Raw genomic sequence first — 19,779 nt, 5'->3', positions numbered from 1 at the left:
ATGAAGCAAATTGGTTCAAGTGATCCTAAAAAAAGAAAAACACTGCAATGTCCAGCGGATCAGACTGGGATTAATAACTGAACAACTACAAAGTCCTGATGTGCAACCAACTAATAACAATACCATCTATATCACTGAAAGACACAAGTATCTCCAAATATCTCAAATCCAAACCAAGATAAAACTGGATTAAACTAAACAGACGGGACATGTTTGCTTCCATGAAATCAATTCTCTTTGGATTTTAAAGTACCTTTTTAATTCACAAAAACAGAGCAGATTTTTTCTAAAGTGAAAACTCTTCCCATAATTCTGAGATATTGATCTTGTTAATTAAAAAAAACAAGTCAAATATTCCTCTATTTTGCTCGAGTGATTGCATTACACTTTCTGTAGCCTGACTCTTTCTGAAGTTACAATAACACTTTCTACTGTTCTGACTTGGGAGTGACGCACATTTCCAAAAGGGTTTCCACCACTGATGAACTAGTCACTCCAGATAACTTAAATATAATTATTGTATTATAATATATATAATTATTCTTATCTTGTGTGACTTGACTTGTGTTACATATGTGTAGCAGTTAATAAACTGTTTATAGTTCCTTTGAAATTAGCTGAATTGGTTTACGAGTGTTCATGTTGGATTCTCTTTAGATGTACCTGTTCAGTTGGTGGCTCTGCCGCCATGTTTCCATCTAGTTTGTTGACAGTTTCACCTCCCGGTTGCCTGGCAACAGCTCGGAGTCAAGAAATAGTCCAGCATACGACCCACAAAAAACGGCAGATTGTCATTAATTAGCTTGAACAAATGATCAGATCTTCATTGGAGATTTTCTTACCTATTGTCAGAGCCATGCTGGCTGTTTCCCCGTTTCCAATCTGTGTGCTAACCTGCTAACTGGCTCCAGTTTCATATGGCATACAATCTGCGGTATCAATCTTCCCACCCAGCTTTCTGCAAGAAAACAAATGATCTCCCAAAACTATTCCCTTTTGACATAAGCCTTGTAATGGAAATAACAACTTGAACCAGGAAAGGTCCAAGCGTTGCTCAGACCAACAGGCTTGGTCTCTGAGAGACGTATTGTACAGTAATCATATCAGCTTGGAGACCAATCTCAGAGGCAGTTTATGAAGAAGTCAATGTAATCCAGTTTAGTGCTCCATCAGCCGCTCGCGCGAAGGTGCACTGGAGCCCAGCAGGGTTTGCTGTTTCCGGGCCAAAACTCAACTGCTTCAGCATCTCCTATTTTTGCTTTCCAGATGTGCGCTCTCCAGATGCCATTTCACCTAACTTTATTTTAAGCAGATAGTCTTGGCCGCCTGTCATGTCTTACCTCAGTTTTAACAAGGCAGAGCAACCAGAGAGAGAGAGAGAGAGAAAGAGGAGACAGGAAGAAATATGGTTGACAGGCTAACACGAGATGAACCCCGAGGTTGATCCAAGAATGTGTTTGACACTAAATACTATATTTTGGGTCCAGCTCTTGGGAACTCACATTGCAGCCTGAGGAAGTTTGCAACATCAGCCAAGGAAACTGATGTGTTTACTGGACGGTCTGTTATCTGAGGAATGAAAGAAGCCAAAACCCTCATAACATTTTATGAGATTATATTCCATGGTACAACATTGTACAAAGGCTGCAGATAAGGTTATGTAGACTAAGAGCAAACAGCAACAGGGTCAAAAAGGCTCAATAAAGCCTTTCATGTGGATGAAATGCTCAACATCTCTTTTCCTTTAACAGCTGTTAAAAGACAATAATTGCTGATACAATTTTAATAATATGAGAAACACGATTTAAACAAAGAGTGTACGCCCAGTCAAGCAACATGTGCCACATCCGTCACAATTATACACATAAATACAAAATTAGACTAAACCCTTAAAGGGGAGTTCGTCTTTGTCTCCCCCCGACTACTGGAGCTTGAAGAGGGTGTTGAGCCGGCTGAAGTCGCTTGGTCATCATGGCAGAGAAAGACAGGGGGTCCGAAATGCTGCCAAATCCAGATCCATCAGAGTTCTCTGTGTAAAGACATAAAAGACCAAAAAACAACTAAGCAACAACTATTCTTCTTTAAATACTGCCTTGGAGACCAGTTGGTTAAATATGAAGCTGCAGCCAGCAAACTGGAAATAAGAGGAAACAGTTAGCCTGCATGGCTACATCCTCCAACCAGCACCTCTAAATCTCTCTAATGAACACGTCATAGCTTGTGTTCGATCAGTAGAAAAAAACAAAAAGTAAAAACAACATTTATGTGTCGGAATTTCAGTAACCTCCTGGTTGCCTGGCAACTGTATCACACAACCCCAAAAAACGGAAGATTGCCGTTTATACGTTTGTTTTTTTGTACAAATTTAACAAATGATACATCAGATCTTAATTGGTGAGCTTTAGGTCAGGCGAGCTGTTTTCTTTGTGCTAAGCTAAGCTAGCTATAGCTGCTGGCTGTAGCCTTACATTTAAAGAGTGGTATCAATCTTCTGCCTCTCTGCCAGGAAGCGAGTAAGCATATTTCCCCACGATGAGGCCTGGAAAACGTTTTCCTCAATCTATGCTTTTCTGCTCACCATGAACGCCAATCATGTGCTCCAGGATGAGGACCCTCTCGGCCAGGATCTTCAGGGCCTCCCTGAGCTGCTGCACAGCCTCGCCCTGGACAGCACCACCACAGTTTAGGACAGCTTTTCAAATGAGTTCAGGAGGAAAAGATCATGATTTCTCTTACCTCATTCAAGCCTTCTCCTGGCTCTCCTTTTGGCCCGGGGGCTCCCTGTGGAAACAGAGTCAACTAATCTGTGTGCATAAGTGTGTGTGATGCAACAACAGTATACTTACAGTTAGGCCATGTCCGCCTGCTACACCTGGAGTGCCCTGGTAGAGAGAGAGCGGAGAGAGAAAATTAGGACTCCTGCTCACTCACACATTCTATATCCCTCCGTGCTAATCTACCGCTTCACCAGATCTCCGATCTTAAATCATGCTCGGAGAGGAAGGGGATCAAGTTTAAAGACAGAGGCCTGCTAGAGAGCCGGATAAAAGAGGGGACCCGACATGGCCGCCCTGATTAGTGAGGCCTGGCCATGGAAGAGAGAGAGAGAGAGAGAGAGAGAGAGAGAGAGAGAGAGACCAAGAGAGGAGGATTAGTCACAGCTCGGAGTATTTGAAGAAAAGTGTGCTCACCTTTAATGTATTGGAGATTGCATTACAGCTAAAACCATTTACAAAACATAGAACAAAAGCTATCTTGATGGTTCATCAGACTGAAATATCTTCAGCCTGTGGATCTAATAACGGAGACGGTGTTCACAGCAGCCTCACCCTTTCTCCCGGGTCTCCTTTAGGCCCAGGATCCCCAGGCATGCTTTGGAGGCCCTCCTTGCCCTTATGGCGATAAAACAGAAGGGCATGTAATATGATGGCAGTCATACATTCATCTTGCTTATTGATCAACAGATTCAGATGTACTCACATCTCGTCCCGGCAGGCCTGGTAATCCTGCTGCTCCTCTCAGTCCTGGAGGCCCTGCAGCGATGTTCACAAAAACATTCACACACGAGGGAGATGAATGTAAAATTTGTTAAGTTTGGCTCTGACTATTGTGCAATGTCAAAATGAAATTCAGTAAATTTAACACCGCTTAATTTAAGTCAATTATACGCTGGTGAGAGAGATTTGTCAGGTTTTACTAAATAAACATTGAACGCCGGTGTTCTTAATGTTTCACTGAAATCTACCCGTTAAATTAAATGGCTTTAACAATGTTTTCACAAAACTAAGTCACATATACAATTTGTATCTGTTTGTATCAGTGTTTTATTGAACCAATACAAGGCTCATATTGAAGTACTTCTTTGCTACACATTAATATCAAATACAAAATCTTGTGTTTCTTCTGGTGTATTCTCCTGTATATTATATTAACATATTTTTTGCTATTGCAAGTTTGGGGATCTTGACTGGGATTTAAAATAAAGTTTTCTGAGTTTGAGCAGTGCCTGGCTGCACTGCATACATTTGTAATGATGGACCCGTCCAAGAGGTAAAAATTTATGCCAGGAAACAGGATATATTCATACCTGAAGGACCGACGGGACCAGTTGGACCAGGAGGCCCAACTATGATCTGATGAGCAGGGAGATTCTCCTCTGGGGAAAAAAAGTTCACATGAAGAGTTTAGTCTTTGCACAAAAAATAAAGGAGACTGTAACGGCAGATTATAAAAATGCAATGAATACTAATGTATATTCAGGGTCAAGAGGGAATTTTTAGCTTATTATTTAGTGTTAAATTTAATAAATTGTCTTTTTTTTTTTTTACTAATGTCCATTGACCTTCATTCCAGAATCAACTGAATAAAACGGATGTTGGCAAAATTGTCTCAATCTCCATGACTGTATTGTTGCCAACGGCCAAAGCTCTAACACTGGATTTTGTTCAGCTCCATAGACAAAAATGATGGCATAAGGTAGAATTATTTAACCTCTATAAGATCTTTATCAAAAAAGAAAAGATGGTGTCAATTTGATGCCAACATTTAACATTATTTGTTAAATGTTTCCTTCTATTGGTGATCAAAAACTACTCTTTGCTAACATTCCTTCTGTCTCAGCATTTAAATGCATCTTGGGTGATTTCCAATGAGCAGCATTAAATACAGACGTAAATACACCAAAAAGAAAATAAAGATGCACTGGGACCCCACTACAGTGTACTTCTACTGCCGCGGTCTCGGCCTGGACCTCTGGGGGGGGTCCTTCAGACATAAAGGGTCACCTGTCAAACTACAGAGTTCATCAGCAGTCAACAGTAGGATTAAATCCAGTGTGACAGTGATTGACAGGAACAGCTGGTCGCTGTAAAAGAGCAGTAAACAGTCACATATAATAGGAGGTGGAAGTTGTGCCTTGTTCTCAGCATGTAGTATATTTTAAAGTATGCTTGTAAGTATACATTTTGTTTTCACCCACACTTCCTCTCCGCTTCAACATATGCTCAGAGTCAGTCTTCCCCCGTGTTGAGACAGCGTTGTTACATTATGGCTACAGTCCACAGAAAGGGTCTAGAAGGAGCAGATTTCCCTCTGGAACTAATTTTCTAATGCTACAGTTCTCCTCGAGCCTGGCTGCCTCCCCGAGAAACTCCACATGAGTGGCAGACTATCTCCTCCTTCCTTCAGAGCTCGCCCAGATTTTGGCTGTGGGCCGCGGCCTGTTCCCCCAAACGCAGACTGTTGTGCTGACAGCTAACAAATTAGGCCTGATTTACAGCCAGTTGGCCCCCCTCAGCTTACACAGTCCCACAGACCCAAATCTACATAGTTCCAGACCCGCAGACACAGTTCTGGACTCAGAGAGGCAGACGCAGCCAAAAGCCTAAATCGGAGCCAGAAGTCTCCATGAGGTAATGATTATAGCATGGACTTCTGCTGCCTCCCTGTGGTGAAACCTAGGTTTTAACTGCGAGAGATATAACATTTGCGCTGACATATTTCAAAGGATATATACAGTTAATGTTTCAAATAATGAAAGTCAATTATTTTCAGGTTTAGCACTCTATATATGTATTGTTGAGGCATAGACAGAGGAGGTGAAGCTTAATAAAGTGGATAAGGTATATGAAAAATGTCTTAATATATTTTTCCAATTAATTCTGTCTTTAAAAAAACAAACACCTGAGCTAATCGTGTGCAAACGATTTAGCTAACATTTGGTATTTGGCTCCATTGTTGTTGATGGTGTTAAATGAGATTGCCGTAAACAGTGGCTCAGAGAGAGCAACACACACGGAAACTGTTAAACTAAATCTAAACCAGCCCCTCGCTGCAAAGAAACAATACTCTCTCCATTAAGCTGAAAGCTAAAAACACATATTGCTCACTTAAACACTTGGTAAAAGCTACAATATGCTCTGCGCCTCCACCTGTGCCCCGTTAAAACCAATTTCCATACGTAGCAACCCATCTGGTCTGGGTTTGTGTTCTGCCTGACAAAATGCTTAAAAAGAGAACAGGATGGACATAATGTACAGGATTAACGTGCGTGTTTGAAAGCAGACGATTCTTCAAAAATAGACCTGTGGTTTTGGCATCAACTCGGACAAACCCCAAAAAATAAACGCTTGAATGGTTTTACAATTGTTTTTGTGCCAGAATTCGAACCATGTGTGAAACATCGACTTCTATTATGTTCTTATTTAAGGCCATTTGGGAAAATTCAGCCCAAAGTGAATTAATTGCAGGTGCAATAGTCCGATCACCTTGATTGTCCACGTGAAAAACGTCACCGCGCTCTCGTACAGGAGAGGAGCTCGGCCCTGGAGGACCTGGTGGGCCAGGAGGGCCGAGGAGTCCGGTTACTCCTGCTAGACCTCTGTCCCCTCTAGGTCCTGAGCACCAAGGAAAAACATAAAACACAATTAATCCTGTTAAACAAGCGTTTTTTTTCTTCTTCAAACCATCTATAAAAGAGCAGATCAGACGAGCAGGTCTGATGATATTTTACCGGTGGGTCCAGGGAGGCCTGCCCTTCCAGCCGGACCTGGAGGTCCAGCAGAACCTGGAAGCCCTGGTGGTCCGATGGGCCCTGGACGACCAAAAAACACAGTCAGAGTCAAAAGTTCACTTCACACATCAAGAGTTACTCAACTTATAAAAACAAACTTTAGGTGTGGGGTTTGAAAGAAGTCCAATACAAGACACTGTGGATTTGCATGATAAGCTGCTTCAACTTTTACATCAAACGTTCCAAACATCACGATAAGACGGCACAAGGCAATGACCTTTGCTGTGTTACTGCGGGCTGAAAAGTACACATTTTGTCTCATAATCGTGTGTCAAACCTTTTTAGAACGAGGACAATCAGCCAAATAAATCCAGGACCCACATTTTAATCATTTAACATATGATTAATGTGTGTAAATTAACTTATGTAGAGTATGTTATTCCATCAAACTTCATCATAGGCTTGACTTAAACGGCAGTGAACTATTCCTTTAATCCTCTCTGAATATTGAAACTGCAATTACTGTTGAATCATCTAAATACAGCCATTAAGATGGCAACGAAACAGGATGGCTTTGTGCACTTTGTTTTTGTACCATTAAAACATTTCTTCAACATCTCCACCACAACTTTTGGAAAGTATTGTTTTTCATGATGAGAGAGTTGTCACCTGGTGGCAGGTATGATGGCGGTCCAATAGGAGTGGGTTGGGGAGCGACCACCTCGTTGTCTGTTGAGCCCTCTGGTAAACTGCTGGCTGTCGGCAGTAATGAGCATCCCTCTCCTAACAGCTTGATCTGGAACAACAAGTAATCTGAGTACAAATGTTTACAATCTCTTCAAATAACTGTGTGGGCCTTGTTACCTTTGATTCAATGGCATTTATTCTGCTGTTCATGTCAGTGAAACTGGTACAGTTCAAACACTCTGGAAGAAAGAAACACAGACAAGGAGGAGTTTAGTTTCTGGGCATACATGATTGCTCTTCCTCTGCATCCATCTCTTCCTTTCCTTCTTGCCTTGTCTCTTTCATCCCTGTTTCTTTTCTTCATCCTGGCTCCATCCGTAGTTTCTCTCTATCTCACACTGAGCAGCTCAAACCAAGATACACAAGAACCATCAAACCAGACGCAGGAATTTATTAGGCATTCCTCCTCAAATCATGTCACTCGCTCACAGAATAAATATTATGAGACCTCACATGAAATTCATCTCTGTCTCTGTCATGCACAAGTCTGGTGCCCACCAGCTTGTCTGCTGACTCAGCATGTTTCCATCTGTATGCCCACACTCACACATAGAAACACACACACACACACACACACACACACACACACACACACACACACACACACACACCTCTAGCTGCATACTTTCACTATCATGTCCACGTCTATGAGAGAAATGTGATTAATAGACATTTTCCTCACACAATGTATTGAATGGATAATTCCTATATTTTATATTGGTAACACTTGATCATAACTACACACTATTTAGCATTAGTTAAGCATGAGTAAACACTTCATTCATCATTTATAAAGCATTGTTCCAACGTGAACACTCATTAGTAACTCATTGGTATGCAATTCATAAACACAGTTATAAATGTTTTATTCTTGATTTATAAGCTAGACTATTATGAGTTCCATGATTGTGTGTTCATACTATATAAATGATGTTGTTCACTGTCAACAAATCCCAGAAAAAGATCAAAAACAATGAATTGAGTTCAATGACATAATGTTGTCATTGATCTCAATTCATTGTTTTTGATCTTTTTCTGGGTTATTGTGTTTCTGTCCCCCTGATCAATGTAAGGCCAATATTCATTCTCTCTTTTCTCGTCTCTACCAGCTCCAGACGTAAATATCTGTTTCTCAAGCCGCTATCTGTTCCACTATGTTCACTCATCTGTCTGCTGTTTGGTGCTGAGCAGTCGATCTTTGCAGAAAACAGCACTGATTAAAGCGGTGAGAGTGACCTAAAACGGTAGTAGTGGCTGTCAAACCATTGACATGCACAGCAGCTGCATTTTAACGACATCACCAGATCGCACATCACATCAGTAAAGCCTTTGACCCCCAGTGGTTCAGATCAATCAGCAACCTGCGAGCAGCTACAGGCGTGGTTTAGGTGTGTGTGACACGGGGAGGCAACTGTTCGTTCTTAACAACAATGGCGGCTCCTAAGGAGTTTAACGTGGATGGTGCAACAGCATCACTTCTGTCAGAGCTGGAGAATATTTCTTCCTTGAAAGAAGAACACAGAACAGCACTGAGGGCTTTTCTCAATGAAAAAGATGTTTTCGCTCTTCTCCAGACTGGTTTCAATTTATTACCTCCCACATATTTTTTGAAAGGGCCTTCCCTTTTCCAAACAGTTTCCAATGATGGCTTCTGGTTCTGTGTAAAGTTAGTTAAACCAAAACAAAAAGCTGAAATACCCTGAAACCCTTTATAGAATTTAGAGAATGATTCTCTGTCTCCAGATCCTTTAAGAAACAGCGTGAACACTTTCACAGCATTTCAGGAACTTCGTGCCTTATTTTCAGTTTTCTTGTATTATTTTTGCAAAATATGTATATGCCTGATTGAAAATCTGGTTTGCCAGTTACTTTCTGTGTCATCTTTAGTCTGTTTTGAACACTTTTGTCAAATTATACCATTCTAGCTATCACTAAACCGTAAATACCTACACATTCCTCTCTTTGCCGCAATTTTGGATCCTTTACTTGAGCTGTGATTTCAAATCTAAAACAAAGACACTTTTATAGAAAACCCCAGTATTTGCTCTAAATGTGAGCCTTCCTCTGGTTTACGGATCACATGAAGTCTGGAATGTCAGCTGTCAGTTCCACAGACGGGACACGCCCACATTGTGGTCATAGCAGGGAAATCCAGAGCGAGGAACAACTGGTGCTCATAAATAACAAAAAGGACCCAAACACCTCCGGTTTGCCGAAATCAGAAACTCTGACTGTGGCACGCAGGGTGCTGATGGCAGCAGTGTGTGTGTGTGTGTGTGTGTGTGTGTGTGTGTGTACAATCATGTACATCCAGTCCAGTGGTGTATCAGTGTTCATGGGTGTGGTTTCTCTCAATGCCTCGTTTCAAACTCAATCCTGAATCTCGCCCTGGAGCGCAGCCACAAACGGAAACAACAATCAACAGCTTGACCCAAAAACACATTCCTGAAGATTCATCAACCCAAATACAGAGAGCTGCTCGACGGCACAATGCAACATGACGCCACAGAGGTTTGTTGTGACTGACTGCACTGAGATTTCTTCAGCGACTACACAAAAGGACATTAAAGCCGCATGCATCACCACAGCGGGATCGTGGGCTCCACAATGTGAGAGGGCTGATGAGTTGATATGCTTTCATCTCCTCCAGTTATTCATCATCAGCCCAGAGGAAGTCTCCACCCTCTGACACAATCTTTCTCTGTTATGTACAGCGCATCAATCTTGAGGCATTCCAACAGTTGTTCTGTGATGATGTGATGACATTTAGTTTTTATAACCGAATATAAAATATAGATACACCCTCTGAGAATGCTAATGTTAGTCACCACTTTGGTTCAGGCTAAAACTATTAAACTATTCAGTGGATTTTGTACAGACGTTCATAGTTACTAGAGGACAGTTGCGGGCTAGTAGCTGGTTAACAGCATTTTATCCAATCACTATATGAAACAGCCTTCTAGAGAGTCTGGAAATCTGATTCGTCACAGGGCCCGCGTGACCATTAACGTGCGCTGGGATTGGTCAGTGTGTCAACTAGGGGTGGGGGAAAAAATCGATACAGCATAGTATCGCGATAGTTTACCGTGGCGATATTGCATCGATACACGGAAGCCAAGTGTTGATATGGTATGTAATCAATTATGGGAGGCATCGGAGAAAGAAATGAGAAATGCGCCGTCCGCGTGTAAATCAAAGGTCTGGACTTCCTGTGACTCGTAGCGGCGCTGCTGCACAGCTGCTGCACGGCGCACAGGACAAAGTCCGCGACACGGCGCTGGTCAAAGACGTTAACTCAGCATGAATCAAACTGGCTGCTGGTGCTCTCGTAGCGCTGGAAGCGGCCGGTGTTACGGATTAACAGGCGGCCGTGTTAACTGGTGACTTCCGGCCGGAAGTCACCAGTTAACACGGCCGCCTGTTAATCCGTAACACCGGCATCCCGACACAGTTCCTGGAGAAGTCGGTGAAATTTCTACGGATAATATTATAAAACCCAGACACGACGGCATCTTTGGGATTTCCACAACAAGTATGAAGCAGAAATAGTAGTTATTTTCATGGTTGAGGCAGAAATGGAAACTCTTTGCACGGAGATAAACCACAGAGATAAGCCCCGCCCCCTCTAGCGTGTCCAGCTGGAATGACGCGACTATGCAGACTGTAACGCAAGCAGTTCAGTTTGTCACGTGCAACATTTATGAAAGTGTTGGTCAGATTGTCCCATTTTCTGCAATAAGAATGATTGAAGTGAGATGAACAGACTGAAAACGTTATCTTATTAGATGAAATATGTTGACAGTTTTCCTTTGCGGTTGAAAAAAGGTAATAAATCGCAATACATCACAATACGCCACTGCTAGAGGATGATTCCTGAAGACTTTGGTGCTCCCCTACATTTTTCTTGTGGATGACATTTTAGTTTTTCAGTTACATGCCTTGCCAACATTGAGATATCCGTAGTGCCCAGAGGATGAATCCTCCTAAGTTGGGGGATTCCTTAACTTTTCATAGTTGTGCACTCTTCGTCTTGTTTTGTTTTTTTACCCACTTTCACTCAACCTTTCAGCAAACGTTTCGAATGTATGTGGAGAGAGCGATTGTGAAAGTGTAGCACTTGTTTCATCTGTTGTCCAACGAGATCCAGAAATAAAACAAGCCGTATTGTATTATGTCATAAATACATGGCACAAGAAAACACCACAATCAAAGTCAACCTAGCAGAAATGTGAAGCAGAGCAAAACAACAGTGTTTTTTTTAAGGATTCCTGTGTATGCAGTTGGAATTTAATTATAGTTAGAAAACCAAACTTCCGCTGTGCTCGAGCTGATGTTTAGAACGGTGTTTAGAGCGGTACCGCGGCTATAGAGTCTGTTCCATAATTACACCATGGCACCATAAGACAGGGTTGTTGTTTTTTATTGCTCTGAGCTCATGGGAAAGATTCTGAATTGTGTTGTCTTTAGTGAAGCCAAATAAACAGAGTGAACTTTTTCTGCTCCAAAGAGATTTGAAGGAAGGATCTGTATATTTGAGCAGGTTTTCAACTATTCAGATGCTACATCTTGTCTGATGCTATTGGACATTCACTGAAAATTATGCCAAGACTTTGTCAAGCATTTTGTCAATTAAAATATTTTACTCTTTTTTTATTCACATGAAAAACACAACAAATGCAATATCACAAGACAAGTTAAAACTATATTAAAATGACCCACAGACCCCAAATCACATGGAGTACGTTTAACAAAAGTATCTGATTTCTGAGTAATGCACCATGCAAAAGTATTACATATCTAAAGAAAGCTGATGTTAGTCTTGTGAGATAAGCTCAATTGTTAAGTCTGGCGGTGAAAAATAAGGCAGACCTCCAGGCAAAGAACAAGAGTGTCAATAAGATTACAATCTCTTGGAAGACAGATCTTTATTCAAACATCAGAGGAACCAAAACAAAAAGCATATTTAATCTCTGCAAACTGCAAAAACATTGACTTGTTTGATGAGTCATCCCTTCCTTTATTGTGTGATCAAGACAGTGTGTACAAGACAGCACAGGATAATTTGGCAACAGTGTAAGTCAGACACTGTGGGCATCATCTGTTAAGACAGCTACATTTCCTACATTAGCCCTGGATATAGATCAAAGAAGATCTCACAGTTTTTTGTACACACACACACACACAACCACAAAATTAACCATGACGCACACAGCTGTGGACAGTCATTTTCATTACCACTAAACACTCTGTCAGTATTAGTGAGCAGGACAGAAGGATGATGCATTGAAACATCTTCTGGACCATCTTAAGAGTTGCTGTCACGTCCCCAAGATACACAGTCAAGTGTGTGCCCAGTCTATGAGGTGTGTGTGTGTGTGTGTGTGTGTGTGTGTGTGTGTGTGTGTGTGTGTGTGTAAACCACAGTCGGCCTCCAAGAACTGGCTGTGTCCCAGGAGTTTGTTGTGTGTCGGCACCAGCCAGCAAGTGGTCGGCTATTGCTGGCATGGAGAACAACTGGCACAGAACACACACACACACACACACACACACACACACACACACAGTCACAACTCACTAAATCACACACACACTTTGACTGCAGGACTATTTCTTTAAATTGAAGCTTTGACACTTTCAGCAAGTAAAATAAATACTTGGCAATTCATGGAATTTTCCCATTACATTTGATGCATGGTGCCATTATTTCATGCACAAGATACAGTCAACGACTAAATAATGGACTTCAGAACCACAATGAGGTGCCATTATTAATCTCACATTCCTCCTTGCAAAAAGCTGCTTTATGACAGGCGTGGCCTTGAAACAATGAGAAACTGAATCTCTTCCAATTTTGAGAATACACCAATTCTCTCTCATTTCCTCATGCGGGCAGAATGCCTCCAATCGTCCTGCTGCACCGTCCACTACACACTGCGCCGATGTTGAAACACTGGCTACACATCAGTCACAGTTAGAGATGGATGACCCTGCTGGTGCACAGACATACAGTCATCGTCATGCTATGAAAGGATGTTGTGTGAATTCGGTAAAGAGAGACGTGATTGGCTGAAATAAGGGTGTTCAGCGGTGTCCGATGAAATGGAAAGAGATATTCAGAGGAATATCTAACTGTCGGATGGATTGTCATGAAATTCGTTTTAACATATTTGATCCCCATAAGATGGATCTCACTGACTTTGGTGATCCCCTGACTTTTCATATGGTCCCAATAACCATTGGATGGATTGCCATGAAATTGCACATTTCCTTCCAATGCACTCATCAGGTCAAAATATGCCTTGTATTTTGGTTAGACCAAATATAAAAAACTGATGACATCCCCTGAAGACTCAGCTGCACTGTGTTTATGAAGAAACATGAATTTGGTTTGACATATCTGCTTATTAACATAGTTATCAAGAGCATGTCGCACAGCGGTTAGCATGGCTGTAGCTTCGTAGTCTTGTTAGTATTGTGTGCATATCTTTGCACTTGTGGTGATAAGAGAAGCCACCTCAAAATGTATATATATATATACACAGGATATGTCATTTGTTTCGCTTTACTTCACATAAACAGATGTGTGTCGTTGCAGACAGAAAGATAGGAGGAACAAAGGAGGCAGGAAAACCAATGATAAGCCGGTGACAGAAATGAAAAACTACAGAAGGAGCATGAACAGGGCGTCATCCATCAGGCATATCAGACCAGGAACAGCCGAGCTATCCTATAGCCCCCAGCAGGTCAAAGGGTAGCGTTTGACCTTTATCTGAGCTCAGCCAGGGATTTAGCAGAGACATCAGTCATATCCTCACTCTGCAGAGGTTGCAGTCTGGAGGAGCACATGATGGATATGGTTCTGTTTTATCACTTTACTCCACAGAGAGGAGAGCATCAGATCTAAAGGACATAGGAAGTTAGATAAGTGGAAAGCAGCAGGGACCATAGAAGATAAAGAGCCCGGCAGTGGCAAGAAAAAGCAAGGGCAAGACAAGGGCACACGAGCAAAGGGGATGAGAGCAGACGATAAAATGGACGATAAAATGAAAAAATGGAAGAAATTAAAAGGTTTCAAATAGCTAGTGGTTTTGTTAATCCCTTCAATGGTAGGGTGCAATACACTTCCTCCTTATTCCACTGCAGAGAGGAAACAGTGACTCTAGCAATGTCATAGCTTTAGCATTAACAAATTAGCACAATTGATAGCGCCTATAACTTTTAGCCACCTTTTCACTTCTTTAATGAAAACCATTGTTAACTTCCCTAAAAACAACCCTGTTTTGTCACACCCAGCATTAAACTTTGTTAAACCTCTTTTCCTGAGCGTTTGCATGAGATCAAAGGCCACTGCTCCCATCAGGGGAGGTCCTGGATAAAGCTCCCTCACACACAGACATTACCCACAGTCCCTATAATATGATCACATGTGCAGATGGGTGCTGGGGGTACTGCTGTGATGGAGCAGGAGGGAGGGTTGCAGGGGCCAACAGGAGGGAAATTATGAACACATTTCTCCCAAATGTGTTCCATGCCGTCATGTGTTAGCTCAACTCTACTGAAAGCTAAATGTAACTCTTGAGATGCCCTGTACACAGTCGGCACAAACCCGACTGTCAAAAATATTGACGGGTCAGGGTGTCAAGGAAATGTATTCAGAAAACGACCACTTTCCATTAGCAAACACAGAAAAATTCAAGCTTTGCGACCAGCTCGGCCTGAGCTCTGTGATATTCCAGAGTGCTTTAAGGCTATGTACAAAACACGAGGCACACACTAATGCAGGGAACACTCTCGGGGACTTGTGAAGGCCAAGAGCAACTTCTAAAATACTTGCCGTTGCACTTTAATGAGTGATTAATTAACCAGCTCAAACACCTGCATCGCTTTTTTGAGATTTGTGCATATTTAAGTATTAAATGTCAGACATTTTAAGGATTGAACACTTATTGTTATTGTTGTAATTATTTTTCTCAGTTATATATGTAAAATACATTTTAAAAATTGTGATGGATGTCCGTCGCAATTTTCTAAAGCCAAAGACAACATTATGAAATTGCTTGTTTTTGCCAAATATTCAGTCTATTGTCACAATAAGACAAAGAAATGCAGAACATTCTCACAATTGAGTGTCTGGAGGAGGGCTGATGAAAATAGTAGGCCAATTATTCAGCTGATCGATTAATCGCATAATCATTTCAACTCTTAACATTGATAAAACTGTGACGCCTCCATTTGGGTTTATTTTCAGGGATGAGACAAGAAACTTGAATCCTAAACCCAACATACCATGATATAATGTGTGCATTGCTACCAGTGGCCTTTATATTAGTCAAAACAAAGAGCACACTTCTCACACCACAGCAGACAAACAAATGACCTCCTTCATAAATGGCTATTTTCTGAGTTTTTTCGAACTAGTAATGGTAAGAAAAGAATAAACCATGAGAGTGAACATGACTCAGAGTTTTGAAAATGAAAACAACAGGAGTGTGTGCAGAGGTGAGAGAAACAAGCATCTCCTCAGTTTCACAGACTTCCCTTCGGCTCTAGCCCTCTTCGTGTGCCCCGTCTTTCCGTCTCTGAGGGCCTCAAGGGCCTCTGAAGTGGAGCCAGAACCCCATCAAACTAAAGCCAGAGGTGATGTCATCTTCATTGGTTAAGGCTGTCCTCTCTCACTCTGATAAAACAGCTGGCTCAAAGCCCCCACTGCATCCACAATGTTGGCTGAGTGACATAAAGACAAAGGGATGAATGCATAACGCTGAATTGTCAACATGATTAAAGAAATGGGTCAACATTTTGGGAATCACTTGTGTTAACTTTCTTGCAGAGTTAGGGGAGAAGATTGATAACGCTCTTGTGTCTGTGCAGTAAATATGAATAAACAGCTGATTAACTTAGCTTAGCATAAAGACTGGAAACAGAAGGGATACAGCTAGCTCTGTCCAACGGTAAACTAATCTGTCCACCAACACGTTATACCTTGTTTGTTTAATTTCAAACCAAAACTAAAGTGTAAAATGGCCAAGTTTGGATTTCATGGGGAGTTATTACTTTCAGACTAATTCTTCCCCAGGAGCAGTGACTTCTGTGAAGTCTCTATGCTAAGCTAAGCTGCTGAATGTAGCTGCATATTTGGACATGAGTGGGATCACTCTTCTCATCTAACTCAACAAGAAAGCAAGTAATAACATTTCATAAAAAATGACAAACTATGATAGATAAAAATGTACTGAAAATGATCGACGTAAGTTCTTTGAACCATGTAATACAAAGCTGGGGCATATATTTCAAATGTTATCCTGTGGTATTATCAACCATTATATCCAAGGTATTCCTGATATCCATTAATAACTTATTTTTGCTGTACATAGGTTAATCGACATGAGGAGACCCAGTCTCTCTTTCGTAGCTGTAGTCCGATCCGAGCACAGTCATGTATGTTACGAAGAGCTGGTGGAGGAGTGTCATGCTCATTAATCTCAGTGGGGCCTCTTTCACACAGAATCGGCACTCTGCTTTGCTGCCGTCTGGGCAGCTTGTAGCAGCTGGAGCCCTGTGGGACAGAAACACTCCCCATTACATTTAACTTTACTCTTCTTCTGCTCTTCTCTTCTCTTGCTACACAGCTGTTTCTGCACAGCCAATTCTAACACCTTGTTGTTTCTGGTGCCCTGATCCTAACTTTCCCCCCTCAGTGTCCTCTCTTTCTCTAACCCGCCAGCTGCCAGCTCTCCCTCCTCTCCTCAGTGTGAAGCAGACTGTCGGTGACATCAGCCTCCGTCTTTCAGGTCTACTCGCCGATTCAAACGTGGCCTTCTGTTCCGTCTCTCCATATGGAGGCAATTTTCCTCCTGCTCTATAGCCATTAGAACGTGCAAATACATTTCAGAAAGTGTTAAATAAACAGCCAGATTACTTCTTCACACTCCTGCCACCACTTTGGTCTCAAGTGAACCATAATCTCTGGCAGTACAGACTCGGTGGATGTAGGTATGTGTTAACCTTTGTGTGGAATAATATCCACGGCCAAGCAAATAATGGTTTCCAAAGGCTTTGTCTGTGTTTATTCCATTAGTATCAATGTGTGTCTTCTTAACTTGTGGTAGATATTGGACATCCAAGAGCAACAACAAATATTTTTTGCAAAATGGAAGACGATGTGGTAATTATGACCAATAAGCAAAACTTGCTCATTGACTGTTAATCTTGGACAAATGTGAACCGACCAGGCCAGTGCTTTTCAATGACACACACATTGCTGCATCAACCCTAGAAAATCTAAACGTTTTTTCATTCACTCTAACGAAGCCAATGCAGCCAAATGCATTGTTTTACAGGCATCCACACTGTTTAAAATACAATATGTGAAAACATGTTTGTCAGTGTGGTTGTGAGCAGTGGATAATGTGTATATATATATATATATATATATATATATATATATATATATATATATATATATATATATATATATATATAATGTAAATAGCACAGTTGTGCAGGCTGACTGTGGTGTCTCGCCCCTGGGTGAACATTCTGGTCTTTACTGGGCTGAGAGTCTGCGGTCTGTGGTATCCAGGAGCTGCGCTGCCCATCATGAGACCGAGACTACCTCCCACTTTACAAGTTGCTCTGCTTCCTCTGAGCTTTTGACATAATAGCCATGATGATATTCAGAGAGACATAAAACTACCTTTGTGCTCTCTACAGTTAACAGAGTGTATACGCACATGTATAAAGAAAGAAGAGATGCAGAATGAGACAGTCAGTGTTTCTGAATCTCCTTACAGACACAGAAGTGTCGAGCTGCTTGGCCGTAAAATAAAAGGTACAAAACCGGAGGGCGCAGGATGCCTTTCAACTGTTGCTTTACTGCAGTCCGTGCTTCCAAAAGTAATCCAAAACAGGTTTTCAATCTTAATTCAAAACAAATTTACAATCATATCAAAAGCCCAAACACTGCACAGAGGCACGATTAGTAAGCTACCCAACCACACACCACCAAACATAAAACAAGGCACTGAATTGGGTAAAGATCTAAAAGACACAGATGGGTCCGGGCAAAACACATTCATTTCATTTCAGTTCTTGAGAGATTTAGCCTCTGACCACATTCACCCTGACATCATGCAAAAGGCACAGATTAGAAACTCACCTTCTCGACACTCTTCTCCCACAAACCCTGGGCAGCATCTCCACTCCAGTGCAGTCACTTGCTTGTAGGTAACCTTGAAAGACGGCCTGATCAGGGTCCTGTAGCTGCAAAACAGCACAGGAGCATGAATTGAAGCGACATGCAGAAACACACACACAAATGCACAGTCATGATCAAACCGCCAAATATAAATATCTGATTATTTTTCTAGTTTTACTTTTGTAAAAGACCTTTCAACATTTTCAATCAGAGAAATCTATCAAATATAGCTCAACAGGGGTCCCATCGAGCCCCCAAATCACTAAATCCACCCTTGTTACCATGCACGAACGATGCCCCACATTCATGCCAAGAACAGTAACAGCAGCACTGAAAAAGGAGAAGAGGACTTGGCTGAAGAGGGGCAGGTGTGAGGACTGTGAGGGTACCTGATGACTTTGGTGCAGGGTCCGGGCCATCGGCAGCCCTGAAGCACTCTCTGCACGCTGGTTTCTGTCCCGTTGTGCACCTGACAGGACACTGTTCTGGAAACAGTATACTGGCACCAGTTCCTATAATACAAATAAAATAGATTCCACACTTAATAGTACTACTATCAGAGAAATAACAGAAACATCATAGATCTCAATAAGACATGATGTGAAAGCATTTGCCAATTTAACAGAGCTGCAGCACATTTGATTCTGCTAAAGACATAGAGTCAGGATTGTGTTTGACAAGATCTGCAGTGAAAATCTCCAGTGTGAACATGTGCTCACCTGAGTTGGGTACGGGACCTGGTACCCGGCGATCCAGTGCTGCCGCTCTGTTCCGATTTGATGCGCTGTCGCTGCAGAGTGATGCCTGGAAAATGATAAACAAACCCTGTTCCCAGCGAAGGACAGACGAAACTTATCCACATGCACAGCACGTAAAGGAACGATAAAGCCATCATCTCCTTCTGATTAATGCCTGACGGAGATATCCGCAGATACCGACGATTCTCAACTAAATCCTGAAGTTATAAATCCCTCTTTGACAGATCTTCAGAATTGGAATGGTGAAAGAAAGCCTGCGCTCGCTGAAACCAATAATAAGCTGATCATTTCGTCTGCACGAGGAGAAACAAACTGGCCCCCTCAAGAGCCCAAAATGAATGACACCCAGCCTCTTACTGTGTAGAATAATGCGGGTTTCTGACGTTTGACATCGTGCCGAGGACTGTGGAGTCAAATATCCAGTGTGCGTAAAAAGCGCGCAATGTGAAGTCTGGAGACGGAGTGCGTAAAAGCGCATCTGTCTGAGCGCAAACCACCGTGGATTTAGGTCTTGTGATATGACTGTGGTGGTCAAACGTCAACTCATGGTCACTGAACTCTGCCAG

General features: G+C 41.9%; 1 protein-coding gene across 1 annotated transcript; it reads right to left on the bottom strand.

Moving 5' to 3' along the window:
- Positions 1 to 1,719: 1,719 nt before the first annotated feature.
- On the bottom strand, positions 1,720 to 19,350 carry LOC306742289 (uncharacterized protein; the record flags this gene model as incomplete). The annotated part of the gene is made up of 13 exons (XM_079224641.1): positions 1,720 to 2,029; positions 2,579 to 2,663; positions 2,737 to 2,781; positions 2,847 to 2,882; positions 3,330 to 3,392; positions 3,481 to 3,524; positions 6,267 to 6,395; positions 6,512 to 6,592; positions 7,181 to 7,307; positions 7,376 to 7,437; positions 18,417 to 18,520; positions 18,845 to 18,967; positions 19,175 to 19,350. The coding sequence occupies 13 exons, from the start codon at positions 19,348 to 19,350 to the stop codon at positions 1,890 to 1,892; spliced, it is 1,215 nt and encodes a 404-aa protein (XP_079080767.1). The 3' UTR covers positions 1,720 to 1,889.
- Between the last annotated feature and the right edge of the window lie 429 nt (positions 19,351 to 19,779).

The sequence above is a fragment of the Taurulus bubalis genome (assembly GCF_910589615.1).
Source record: "Taurulus bubalis genome assembly, chromosome: 10".
Lineage (NCBI taxonomy): Eukaryota > Metazoa > Chordata > Actinopteri > Perciformes > Cottidae > Taurulus > Taurulus bubalis.
Note: the sequence above shows the minus strand (reverse complement) of the source record. Positions and strands in the feature narration are given on the sequence as shown.